The 14488-nt window shown below is 42.0% G+C and overlaps 1 protein-coding gene across 6 annotated transcripts in view; it reads left to right on the top strand.

The window, feature by feature from the left end:
• The window catches only part of herc2 (HECT and RLD domain containing E3 ubiquitin protein ligase 2), a 213929-nt gene that overhangs the window by 33962 nt on the left and 165479 nt on the right, over nucleotides 1-14488 (top strand). For all 6 annotated transcript variants that reach the window (XM_043692293.1, XM_043692294.1, XM_043692296.1 and 3 more), the window contains exons 9-12: nucleotides 73-261; nucleotides 10418-10569; nucleotides 12471-12628; nucleotides 13328-13441. In XM_043692293.1, coding sequence (XP_043548228.1) covers nucleotides 73-261; nucleotides 10418-10569; nucleotides 12471-12628; nucleotides 13328-13441 — 613 coding nt within the window. The remainder of the gene's footprint in view (nucleotides 1-72; nucleotides 262-10417; nucleotides 10570-12470; nucleotides 12629-13327; nucleotides 13442-14488) is intronic.

Here is a 14488-nt window from a genome sequence, read left to right as displayed (position 1 = left end):
TATGGATACTGACATTGCCTGGAACATTGATTTGCACTGAGAATTCTTGTTTTCTTTTGAATTTTGTGGTAGGGATCTTTGCAAGAAGTCCTTGGCTGGGGGCTGCTTGGATGGAGAAGCCAAACAACGGTGATTTGTCCAATTCAATGTGAAGGCATTGCCAATCTTGGAGTGATGCAGATTGCCTGTGCCGAGAAATGTTTCGTCATTCTATCAAGGAATGGAAGGGTTTACATTCAAGCATACAGCAGTGATACACTGGTAAGTTTATAGTGCTTCTTTTACCTTTCTGTTGTGTACTGATTTTTGATAGTTGGATTAGGTTTGCTTCAGTCACTAAAAAAAAATTAGAATCATTGTGGCTGCTTTCATCAACCTGTGAATTAACCAGGCAAAATTTAAAGAGAGAACTTGCATTTATACAGCACCTTTCATGTTGTTAAAACTAATGAATTACTTTAGTTTGTTCTGATCTGCAGATAAATGTAATACAAAATCCTACACACCGAATGAGAGAAATGACCAGTTAACTGCTTTTGTTTGCAAAAAAAAGGTCATAATCTAAAATATATAGACATATATGGCAAACGTTTGGTCTAGTTGGCTCATTTGGGCATTTACCTGAGACTCAACTCCCTTGGACTATCATTGTATGAGAGAAAGTGAATTGTTGTTCTTCCTCTTGACAGTCTCATCCTCTCTAACTCTGCCCAGGGGATACTTAATGTACTTTTAAATTTAAAACATTTAAAATTGCTAACTTTCTTTGGACCTTGCAAAGAGGTACTCTCTGCAATCAAATCAGCAGACAGTTCAGTTGGATGTAAGAAGAAACAGTTCCTGAAACATTGAACAAAAGTACTTGAGTCAAACTAACCTTAACAACATTTGCAAGAGTGATGTGACCACTTGACATATTGTCAGAAAACTTATCATCTGACCTCCAGTAATATGCGCAACCAGAATTAGCAACCTCGCAAGAAGTTCCAGACCCATATTTACATCGGTTCATGAAGTGATAGTTTAGTTATACGAATGCTGAAGCTTGGACCTTTTGGGTTTGCATAGATTAAGCAACCTTTTTGCATTTTCCGCTTTCCATGCCCACAACAAAAGGATGAAAGCACAGCATGCAAAGCATGTGCAACCACCCCCCCGCCCAAAAAAAAAGAGATTTTTACGCAAAATCTCTAAACCTATTCAATGACTCAAAACCTCCACCGTTCTCTGTGAAGCGGAAATCCAAAAATGAATGATCCTTTAAGAAAATAAGCTCCTCCTTAATCACAGTCTTGATTGGGTTATGCTTTATTTTTAACTGTCCCATGGTTGCAGATTTCCTCGCTCGTGGCAATATTCTCTGACAATGAGCATGTACCCTGTCAAGTTTATCCAGGATCTTCCTACTTTTCAAGAAGATTATTTCTCATTGTTCTAAGCTTCCATAAGTATAGCCTAACTTGCTCAAACTCTCCTCATAAGATAGCCCATTCATTACAGGAATCGCTCTAGTGAACTTGCTCGAAACTGTTTCAGATGATGACTGTATCGGCGCTACCTCGTGCTCCCACGAGGAGGTTGAACAGTTCATCCACTTTACTAACACCTTCCACCCCGACCTCAAATTTACCTGGACCGTCTCAGACTCCTCCCTCCCCTTCCTAGACATCTCCATCTCTATCTCGCACGACCGACTCAACACAGACATATACTATAAACCAACTGACTCTCACAGCTACCTAGATTACACCTCCTCCCACCCTGCCCCTGTAAAAATGCCATCCCATATTCCCAATTCCTTCGCCTTCGCCGCATCTGCTCCCAGGAGGACCAATTCCAATACCGAACAACCCAGATGGCCTCCTTCTTCAAAGACCGCAATTTCCCCTCAGACGTGGTTGACTATGCTCTCCACCGCATCTCCTCCGCCCTTGAACCCTGCTCCTCCAATCACCACCAGGACAGAACCCCACTGGTCCTCACCTACCACCCCTCCAGATACATCGGATCATCCTTCATCATTTCCGCCACCTCCAAATGGACCCCACCACCAAGGATATATTTCCCTCCCCACCCCTATCAGTGTTCCGGAAAGACCACTCCCTCCGCGACTCCCTTGTCAAATCCACACCCCCCACCAACCCAACCTCCACTCCTGGCACCTTCCCCTGCAACCATAAAGAATGCAAAACTTGCGCCCACACCTCCCCCCTCACTTCCCTCCAAGGCCCCAAGGGATCCTTCAATATCCATCAGAAATTCACCTGCACCTCCCCACACATCATTTACTGCATCCGCTGCACCCGATGTGGCCTCCTATACATGGGGGAGACAGGCTCAGAGAACACCCCTGGGACACCCGCACCAACCAACCCAACCGCCCCGTGGCTGAACACTTTAACTCCCCCTCCCACTCTGCCAAGGACATGCAGGTTCTTGGCCTCCTCCGTGTGGGCGGCCCGGTGGCACAGTGGTTAGCACTGCTGCCTCACAGCGCCAGAGACCCGGGTTCAATTCCCGCCTCAGGCGACTGACTGTGTGGAGTTTGTACATTCTCCCCGTGGTTGTGTGGGTTTCCTCCGGGTGCTCCGGTTTCCTCCCACAGTCCAAAGATGTGCAGGTAAGGTGAATTGGCCATGCTAAATTGCCCATAGTGTTAAGTAAGGGGTAGATGTGTAGGGGTATGGGTGGGTTGCACTTCAGCGGGTCGGTGTGGACTTGTTGGGCCGAAGGGCCTGTTTCCACACTGTAATGTAATCTAAATCTAATCTAATCACCAGACCATGGCAACATGACGTCTGGAGGAAGAGTGACTCATCAACCACAGGGGATGAATGTGGGTTTCTCCAGCTTCCTCATTTCTCCTTCCCCCACCTTTTCTCAGTCCCAGCCCTAAGACTCAGCACCACCTTCTTGACCTGCAATCTTCTTCCCAACCTCTCTGCCTCCACCCCCTCTCCGGCCTATCACCCTCACCTTAACCTCCTTCCACCTTTCGCGTTCCCAACGCCCCTCCTCCCTACCTTTTATCTTTGCCTGCTTGGCACACCCTCCTCATTCCTGAAGAAGGGCTTATGCCCGAAATGTCGATTCTCCTTCTCCTTTGATGCTGCCTGACCTGCTGTGCTTTTCCAGCAACACATTTTTAAGCTCTGTTTCAGATACAAGTATATCCTTCCTTTAACAAGGACACCAGAACTGTTCAATATTCTCAGTGCAGTTCAACAATGCTTGATATCATTGTAGTAAGGCATTAAGTATTTCATCCCCATTATGATAAAGGCCAGCATTCAAGTAGCTTTGCTATGCCTGCATGCTAACATGTTGTAATTTGTCGACAAGGACACTTGAGAACTCTAACATATTATAGCATATGTAACTGTCTCTCTTTAAATAATCTGATTTTTCTATCCTTCCCACCGAAGTGTACAGCGTTACGTTTTCCCGCGTTATAGTACATCTGCCAGGTTTTAGACCACTGACTTATCTCTCACTTTGCAAACATCCTTTATTCTCCTCACAACAGATAGGTTTGTCCTCCCTATCTTTGTATCACTAACAAATTTAGTGACAGTGCATTGGTTCATGGATTTGTATCATTAATGTAAATCCAAGACTGGACCAAGTGGTACCACACTGCTTAGAGCTTGCCAACCTGATGATGATCCAGATTCTGTTCCTGTTAGTTAGCTACACCTGTGTTTATATCATTCCTGATGCTACAATCTCTAATCCTGTGCAGTAACTTTTACATGTGACATATTATCAAATGCCTCTTAGAAATGCAGCTACACTAGATCTGCTGTTTCCTTTTATACATTTTGCTTATTACACCCTTAAAGGATTCCATAATACATTTGTCAAACATGATTGCCCCTTCACAAAGCTATGTTGACTCTGCCTAATTTCATTATGGGTTTTGAAATATCCCACTACTGGCATCTTGATAATAGGTTGGAGTATGCACTCTGGGAGAGTATGTTTCACTGGCTGGATCCGCATTTATTGCCCATTCCAAATTGGTCTGGAGAAGATGGTGTTGAACTGCCTACTTGATTTTGATCGAAGAGCAGTGAATGAATGATCATATATTTTCTAGTCAGAATAGTGAGTGGCTTGGAGAATTATTGCAGGGGAGATGTTCCCATATATTTGCTGCCCTTGATCTTCTAGATGGTAGTTGTGTATTAGGAAGGTGCTGTCTAAGGATCTTTGAACTCCTGCAGTGCACCTTGTACATACTGCTGCTGAAATGCATTGGTGGTGGAGAGTGTGAATGTTTGTAGTTGTGGTGCCAATCTAAGCAGGCTGCTTTGTCCTGGATGGTTGTCAAGCTTCAGTGTTGTAGCTTCACCCATTCAGGAAAGTGGGAGTCTCTCATCACGATCCTGACTTGTGTCATGTCGGAGATTCAGGCTTTAGGGAGTCAGTAAGTGAGTTATTCTCCGCAGGATTCCTAGTCTCTGACTTGCTGTTGTGACTACAGTATACATATGATTAGTCCAGTTGAATTTCTGATCAATAGGACCCTCCTGGTGGTGGTTAGCGTGTGCTTCAGCAATGCTAATGTCATTGACTTTCAAGGGACAGCGGCTAAGTTCTGTTGGAGCTGGTCATTGCCTGGCAGTTATATGTCATGAATATTTCTTGCTATTTGTCAACCCAAGCGCTGGTTATTATTCAGGTCTTGATGTATTTGGACATGCATCCCTTCAGTATCTGTGGAGTCACCGATTTCTGCTGGACATTTTGCAATTTTTGGCGAATATCCCCACTTCTATGATGTAGGGAAGGTTGTTGATGAAACAGCTGAAGCTGTTTGGACCAAGGACATTACCCTGAGGAACTCTTGCAGAGATGTCCTGGAACCAAAACGATTGACCTCTAACAACTACGACTATATTCCTTTGTGCAGTGGCGAGTTTTCCTCTGAATCTCATTGACAGTAGTTTTGCTAGGCCTCTTGATGCCACATTTGGTTGAATGTAGCTTTGACATCAAGGGCAATTACTGCCTCCTCTCTATTGGAATTCACTACTTGTTCATATTTAAATTAAGGCCATAGTCAGGTCAGGAGCTGAGTGGCCCTGGTAGAACATGAACTGAGCAACAGTGGCCAGATTACTGCTAAGCAAGTGCCATTTGATAGCACTGTTGATGACATCTTCCACCATCTTACTGATGCTCAAGAACAGACTGGTGCGGTATTCGCTGGGTTGGATCTCACGTTTTGTGTACAGGACATATCTGGGCAATTTTCTATTTTGCCAATCACACGCCAGTTCTGTAGCTATACTGGAACAGCTTGGTTATATAGTAGCAACTTCTGAAGCACCAGTCCTTAGTACAACTGCAAAAGTACCATCAGAGGCTAAAGCCTTTGCAATACACAGTACCTGTAGCTGCTCCTTGACATCACTGGAATGTATCAAATTAACTAAAGACTGGCATTGGTGATACTGGGTACGTTGAGATGATGTCGAGCTGGATCATCCACTCATTACTTCTGGTTGAGGTTTGTTGCAAATATCTCAGTCTTATCTTTTGCACTTATGTGCTGTGTTGCTCCAATAGTGAGAATGGGGATATTTGTGGAGCCTTTTCCACAAGTGAACTTTATTTGACTGCACCTATTAATGACTGGATGTTGAAGGAGTATAGAGCAAAAGGTTATGAAATAACCTAGCTCTGTTTATCACTTGCTGTTTATGTTGTTTGGCACACAATTAGTCCTATGAGTGCTTCCTGTTGGGGATGTAGTCTGTTAGTGATACCGAGAATTGTATCGATGTCAGCTGATGCTTGACTTGACTGTGAGGCAGCTCACCCAGTTTTGGCACAGTTATCTGCAATTCTTGGTGTTTTTTCACTGTTTTCTGCTGTGAAGACAGACAGAGGATATTTGTCAGTCTCAACTTTTTCATTGTATCTCATTCGTAACTTTCCAGTCTCAGCTTTTGAAACGACTAACAATTAATTTAGCTATTCTTTTCCTTTCTGATATAATTGTAAAAGTGTTGTTATCTGTTCTTATATTTCTTGGTAGTTTTATCATACTTCAATTTCTCCTTTCCCTTTGGTGTATTAAATTTTACCAATGGCCTTGGCTGTCACTAATCTTTGCAATAACCTATGTTTTTTTAATTCTGTGCTAACCTCAACTTCCTTTATTGGCCATGGATGGTGCATATACGTTTCGATGCTGAGTCGCTCAGTGTTCCTCCCCTAGGCACTCTGCTGCTTGATGAAATAAAGACCTGGTTCGATTCAAGCTATAGCCACTTTATCCACACAAAGCCATACATGAGGGAATTGGTGGTGGTGTCACTTAGAGTCATAGACTTTTACAGCATGGAATCCGACCCTTCGCTCCAAATCATTCATGACCATCAGATATTCTAAACTGATCTAGCCCCATTTGCCAGCATTTGGGTCATATCCTTTAAACCTTTCCAAATCATGTACTCATCCAAACATCTTTTATTGTTGTAATTTGTACCTGTCCTCCACTTACTCTGGCAGGTTAATCTGTATGCACACCACCCATGAAAACGTTGCTGCTCAGGTCCCTTTTAAATCTTTCCCCTCTCACCTTAAACCTATGCCCCCGAGTTTGCATTCCCCCACCCTGGGGAAAAGACCTTGGCTATTCACTCTATCCATGCCCTTCATGATTTTATAACCTTCTGTAAGGTCACCCCTCAGCCTCCAATACTCCAGGGGAAAAAAAATGCCTCAGCCTATTCAGCCTCTCCCTATAGCTCAAACCCTCCACTCCTGGAAATTTCCTTGTAAATCTTCTCTGAACCCTTTCAAGTTTAACAACATCTTTCCTGTATTAGGGAGACCAGAATTGAACACCCTCTGCTAAAAGTGGCCTAACCAATGTTCTGTACATTCACAACATGAAGTCTTATCTCCTTTATGCAATGCACTGATCAATAAAGGCAAGTGTGTCAAATGCCACCTTCACCACCCTTAAGTAATGGCACTACATTAGTCATGCTGTTGTCTCCGGCACTCACCTGTGGCTGTTGATACAATATCTCAGCAAGGGGCCTAGCAATCTTTTCCCTGGCTTCCCACAAAGTTCTGCGATACACCTGATCTGATCCCAAGGATTTATCTACTTTTATATGTTTTGAGACCTCCAGCACCACCTCTTCTGTAATATGGGCACTTTTCAATCCATCACTATTTGTCAAAGTTCCCTAGCTTCTATGTCTTTCTCCACAGTAAATGCTGACTTGAAAATTTATTTAGTACCTCACCCATCTCCTATAGTTCCCCATATAGACAGCCTCGTTGATCTTTAAGGGGCCCTATTCTCTCCCGAGTTACTCTTTTTGCTCTTAATATTTTATAGAATCTCTTTTGATTCTCTTTAACCCTATTTGCCAAAACTATCTCATTCATGGTTAAAATGAGAGTTTGAAATTACAGAGCCACTGAATAATTTCAAATTGACACATACAGCCCAGATCAACTGAAATATTAAAATCTTCACATAGAGTGGCAGACATACAACTAAATAGCAAATACATTGCATCATCCTCTGCCACTTGTGCCACCTCCAAACGGAGTCCACCACCAGAGATGTATTTCCCTACCACCCCTATCAGCATTCCAGAGAGACTGTTCCCTCTGCGCACTCCCTACCAGCCCAGACTCCACTCCTGGCACCTTTCCCTTCCACCGCAGGAAGTGCAAAACCTGTGCCCACACCACTATCTCACCTCCATCCAAGGTCCCAAAGGACCCTTACACATTCGACAGAAATTTACCTGTACCTCTACTAATATCATCTACTGTATCCATTGCACCTGATGTGGTTGTCTCTACATTGGGGAGACAGGACGCCTTCTTGCGGATCGTCTCAGAGAACATCTCTGGGACACCCACACCCACCAAACCCACCACCCCCCGGCTGAACACTTCAACTGCCCCGCCCACTCCATAATGAACATGCAGGTCCTGGGCCGCCTCCACTGCCAAAACAGTTACCACTCGACCCTTGGAGGAAGAGCGCCTCATATTCAGCCTTGGGACCCTGCAACCACATAGGATGTATGCGGTTTTCAACAGTTTCCTCATTTTCCCCTCCCCCACATTACCCCAGTCCCAAGCCTGCAACTCGGCACCACCCTCCTGACTGTCCATCACCTTTCCCATCCATCCGTTCCACCCTCCTCTGACCTATCACCTTCCCCCTCACCTTCATCTACCTATCGCTTCCTCAGCTGCCTGCCAAACCCCCTCCCGTTTATCTCTCAGCTCCCCGACCCACAAGCCTCATTCCCGATGAAGGGCTTATACTGAAACGTCGATTCTCCTGCTCCTCGGATGCTGCCTGACCGACTGTGCTTTTCCAGCATCGCACTTTGTCTATTTATCCAAATTAAATAGCAATAATTTTCCTGAAAATATGTCAACTTGGCTTCCACTGGCGCATTAGGAATTAAAGCTTAATGCATTTAGGTCACCTATAGAAAGCAGAACGTAGACATGTCATATGATTTTCTTTTCCCTCTTTGTTGGAGGTGGTGGCAGTTGTGTGGGAACTATCGAAGTTGCAGACAGCAAATGCACAGGTTAACTGTAATAGAATGGTGCACACTGTTGCAGCAGTTTTCTCATGGAACCATGAATAGGGCAGATTTTGAGAAAGCATTCACAATATTCATAATCCATTTGTGAATGTTGGCAAATTTGCAGCTGGTTTTGCTTACCTTTTAAAGTAATATTTTGGCTGTCATTAACAATGTAATTTGAGTGCAACTTGTATATCACTCTGTGATTTCAATCTCTCTTAATGCTGACCTCAGTTAACAGATGTTAATATTCTCTAACTTTTCTTCTCCTTCTCACTTGGAATGGTTTTTATTGCCATTCTTAATAAAGCCATTTTCTTCCTGATTTGGAGATGCCGGTATTGGACTGGGGTGTACAAAGTTAAAAATCACACAACACCAGGTTATAGTCCAACAGGTTTAATTGGAAGCACTAGCTTTCGGAGCACTGCTCCTTCATCAGGTGGTTGTGGAGTATAAGGTTGTAAGACACAGAATTTATAGCAAAAGTTTACAGTGTTATGTAACTGAAATTATACATTGAAAAATACCTTGATTGTTTGTGAAGTATCTCATCTGTTAGAATGACCATATTAGTTTCACTTCTTTCATATGTGAATCACAACTTTTTAAAAAAGTTACATTCTCAGGTTAACTTCAGCAATTGGTGTAGCCCAGATAATGTGTTGAAGGTATTCGCACCCTGTGTGCTGTTGTCGGTGCCATAATGTTTAGACTGATTCTAATCTAAAAATTGAATGAAGAGTCTTGCGTGGATCCATGCAGTTTTTGAGCAAAGTACAATGTAACTGCAAGTACAAATTCATCCCACAAACTTGTGTGTGTGCGTGTGTGTGCGCGCGCGCACGCGTGGGGTTGAGTGTTGATTGTTGTGCGGTGCCCATTCATCCGTAGCCTCTGCTTGGTCTCGCCAATGTACCATGCCTCGGGGCATCCTTGCCTGCAGCGTATGAGATAGACAACGTTGGCTGAGTCGCATGAGTACCTGCCATGTACCACCATGTGTAATGGTGGTATCCATGGGTGTGGATCCTTGGGTTCATGTCACACTACAGGTGATCCCATTGCACCACACAGGTGTTCTCTCTGTGTCTCTCTGTGTCTCTCTGTGTCTCTCTGTGTCTCTCTGTGTCTCTCTGTGTCTCGCAGACACACTCAACCCCAACCCCAACCCCAACCCTTACACACACGCACACGCGTGCGTTTGTGGGGTGAATTCGTCCTTGCACAGTTACATTGTATTTTGCTCAAAAACTGCATGAATCCATGTAAGATTCTGTTAATTCATTTTTTAGATTAGAATCAGTCTAAAAATTATGGCACAGACAACAGTCCAGAGGGGTGCTAATACCTAATATATTGTCTGGGCTGACGCCAATTGTTAAAGTTCACTTGAAAATGTAATTTTTTTTGTGATTCATATATGTAAGGAGTGAAACTAACATGGTCATTCTAACAGATGAGAGATTGAACAAACAATCAAGGTTTTTTTCAATGTATAATTTCAGTTGCATAACACTGTAAACTTTTGCAATAAATTCTGTGTCTTATCATCCTATACTCCACAACTACCTGATGAAGGAGCAGCACTCAAAAAGCATGGTTTCCAATTAAACCTGTTGGACTATAACCTGGTGTTGTGATTTTTAACATTTTCTTCCTGATTTTGTTTTGCAGTGGTTGTATGCTTCCATTGTAGTCTTTATAGTGTGAGAGTCTGATTTGCTGTTGAAAATTGTGTTGGTATGTTTAAGATTAGATATTTTAAGAATCCTGTTTAGAGTTGCTGATATGGTCCTAATTTCTCATTTTTATTTTAATGAAAGGCACCTCAGTTGGTTCAGGGACTTGCCTCAAGGAACATTGTAAAGGTTGCATCGCATCCAGATGGCCAACATTTTCTGGCCTTGTCAGCAGCTGGGGAGGTGTTCTCTTGGGGATGTGGTGATGGTGGAAGACTTGGCCATGGAGATACTGTGTATGTATTGGAACTTCTCTTAAAACAAAATTGATACATTGATAATGCATAACTGAATTAGTGAAGTTAAAAGGAAATCCATAAAGACCTCAAATAGTTAAGTTTGCTGGAACTTGTGAAGTCATAGAGCCATACAACATGGAACCAGGCCCTTTGGTCCAACTTGTCTTTGCCAACCAAGTTTCCCAAATTAAACTAGATCCATTTGCCCGCTCATATCCCTCTAAACCTTTCCTCTTCATGTACCTTTCCAAATGTCTTTACATGTTATAACTGTACCTGCATCTACCACTTCCTTTGGCAGCTCATTGCACATATGAACCACAGTCTGTGTGGGGAAAGTTGGACCGCAGGTCCCTGTTAAATCTTTCTCCTCTCACCTTTAAAAATATGCCCTAATTTTGAACTCTGCTACCACCAAATGGAAAATACCTTTGCTAGTCATCTTATCTATGCCCCTCATGATTTTATAAACCTATATGCTGTCACCCTTCAATCTCATGTGGTCTGGTGAAAAAAGTCCCAACCTATCCAGCTTCTCCTTATAACCGAAATCCTCCAGTCCTGGCAACATCCTGGTAAATCTTTTCTGAACCCTCTCCAATTTAATAATATCCTTCCTACAGCAAGGTGACCAGAACTGTACACAGTACTCGTTACTGTGAACTTTTGTGCTGATCGAAGTGCACGATGTACGTGAAAACACAATGGTGAACAATATTACTCTTAACCAGTTTGTGAACCTTTTGCCAACTTATGCCCACTACAGCAGAAGTTGCAAGATGTAACACCTTTTACTCGACCCACATTCCAGATCAATCAGTCTTAGAGGAATGCATTTTCTTAGTATGCCCAATATCATTAACCGCTGTCCTCCCTAATTTGAGATTGCCATCTTGGTGCCAGTTATTACCAAACAAGTTTTTTTTTGTCAATATTTAACTTGCTGAACTGAGTTTATCATGAAGGTCTCGCCTTCTTCACCTCACCCCTTGCCTGGCGGTCGTGGCGATCATGTTAAACCACCACTAATTGTCACTAGAATGAGAACAAAATCCTATAGGTCTCTGAAATGGTGGTGACGTTACTTTTATCAGAAAGTTGACTAAGGCAGGAAAAGTTTAGGGATGTGAAAGGTGAGTATCTGTTCCACTTCTCCCCAGACTATGTCAACTTCTTAAAACCTTAGGATTACGTGAAAACCAAGTAAACCCATTATTATTTGTGCGTTGCCAGCTAGGCATGTAAATTTTACATGTTTTTAATTTTTCACTAAACATGCCATTCTGCAGGAGCTCCTTTATATTGTGTACCACTGCTTGTCTTGGTGTAGAGACTGATGTTTTGTTTATAGATTTCTATCAATGTTGCTCTGATGCTTGTTGTCAACTTGAGTGAAGTGGGTGGACTGTCTTCTCTACTTTGATCTAATACCATCCTCTGGTAACTCTACCTACCCGTGTATGTCAGAATTAAATGTTACATGCTGGATATTCTGCATAGTTCCATGTATTCTTAAAAGTTGTTCAATTCCAAAATAGGCAGTTTTATCTATATACCCAAATTTTCAATCCAGTAATGCTCAGTGACTATATAGGTAATGGATTAAATATCAGTTAGTCTAAAAGTATGTTAGAACAAAGAAAAGCTAAAGTTAATCTCAATCTGTACGTTGTTTTTAATTTTTTTGTATCCTGGAATGTAACATCATGCAAGAAATGTTTTAAAATTTGCAAATGCCTTTTTGAATGCATGGTGATTTGGTTTGCGGTGATAATTTGGGCATGAACAAACTTTCCAACTGTGACAGTAAATAGATATTAAGCATAATTATTAAGTAACTTCAGAAGGTTGAAAAGAATATGTTTTGTTCTATAATTTTTTGTGTGTGCTTTCAACAGTTCTCTTGAGGAGCCAAAGATGATAGCTGCTTTGTCAGGAAAGCAAGTGGGAAAGCATGTTGTTCATGTGGCCTGTGGAAGCACCTACAGTGCAGCTATAACCTCAGAAGGGGAATTGTATACATGGGGAAGAGGAAACTATGGCCGACTTGGACATGGTATTGATGCAATTTATCTGCTGGAAATTCTATCTGAATTGTAAAAGATGTCGAGCATATTTCATCTATAGATCATGGGTATTGCAGTAAACTGTTCTTTGGTTTGCAAATTACCATAGCTTTGCTTTGGAATTGTCTGAATCAGAATTTGTTTGATTATTTTCAAGTTCCTAATGATGTTGAAAAGCTTGTTGAAAAGCTTGAGATTAATTCTCCTTATTTGACAAAGGGATAAATGTTTATGAACATTTGTTCTTTTCTTGATTTATCTCTACCCAAATTGTGAGGAGGCAGTACAATTGAATCTCCAATTTCTGTAAATCCCTGTAGCTTGAGACTACTGAGATGCACCTTGGAAAAGTGCTGACTCTTTGCAACATCTTTGTAGATTCTTATTGCAAATGTATTTGATTTTTCTGAAAGAAATATCTGATGGAAATCTTGGCTCTTCATATTTAGAGTTTCATCGATGTGTGATGAAACGTATTAGCTGTAACAGAATTGAAAGGACACCATATACTAACATTTTTGACTGTTTTAGTTTTTACTGCATTTGGTGAACAGAAAATGTCCAACTTTTTCTTTTTGTAGGTTTGTTATGAACCAAATTTTCATTTCTTCCAAGTTCTGCTGTTATCAGTGAAAAGAAAATGTGTTCCATTTTTAAACTTTAAACTTGGCAATCTCTGGTCTTTCCAGGGTCCAGTGAAGATCAGACTACACCCATACTGGTGACTGGACTGAAAGGATTGAAAATTATCGATGTCGCGTGTGGCAGTGGTGATGCCCAGACTCTAGCAGTGGCTGAGAATGGTAGATAATAAAGATTAACTTGCAGCACTATTTAAGTTAAACAGAAACTGTACTACGTAGGTTGTAGAGGCAGGAGTTAATGTGCTAACATGCAAATTCAAAGCTGAAGTCACGACTTTGTATCCCTAATTGGAATGCTCTCTCAATTAGTATTGTTGGTCAAAAGACTGGGATTGTTCATAGGAAGCTTGGATGCAGTGTTGTTTAAAAGATAATAGGCTGGCTGTCTTTCCTCAGGTTATTGGTATTTGATATCTCAAGTTTAATCTCTGCAAATGAAGAGGGGGGAATGTTTTAATTGTAAACGTATTTGTGATATATGACTTATTGAAGGAAGTAATATTAGCGGAGGTCAGGGATCCGGTGATTTATGGGGAGGCGATGGCCTTGTGTATTATTACGACACTATTAACCCAGAAACTCAGCTCTTGTTCCAGGGATCTGGGTTCAAATATCGCTATGGCAGATGGTGGAATTTTGAATTTTAATGAAGAATCTGGAATTAAAGGTCTAATGATGACCATGAAAGCATTGCTCATTGTCGGGGGAAAAAGCCATCTGGTTCACTAGTGCCCTTTGAGGAAGGAAATCTGTCATCCTTACTTGATCTGGCCTAAATGTGGCTTCAGACCCGCAGTAATATGGTTGACTTTTAACAATTAGGGATGAGCAGTAAATGCAGGCTTAGCCAGGGACACCCACATCCTGGGTGTGAAAATTGTTTGCCGTCTTAGTCAAACATGTGAAATGCAAGATGACCAACAGTTGAAAAGGAAAGGAAAATACAAGGAAGTCTTGCCTTCAGAGATTAAGTGCAGTGAGAATATGGGCGAATGCAGCATGGCAATGGTATGGGTGTTTTCACTGCAGCAGGTAGCACAGTGGCTCTGATGCTGTACTAGTAATCTAGAGGCCTCGGCTAATAATGTATTCTAGATATGATTTTTCTTGGCAGTTGGGGAATGTGAATTAAATTAACTTAACTAACCTTGGAATAAGAAGCTAGAATAATTTTTGATTTAGTAATATCCTTTTTGAGGAAGGAAG

This window comes from Chiloscyllium plagiosum, chromosome 6, assembly GCF_004010195.1.
Source record: "Chiloscyllium plagiosum isolate BGI_BamShark_2017 chromosome 6, ASM401019v2, whole genome shotgun sequence".
NCBI lineage: Eukaryota > Metazoa > Chordata > Chondrichthyes > Orectolobiformes > Hemiscylliidae > Chiloscyllium > Chiloscyllium plagiosum.
Note: the sequence above shows the minus strand (reverse complement) of the source record. Positions and strands in the feature narration are given on the sequence as shown.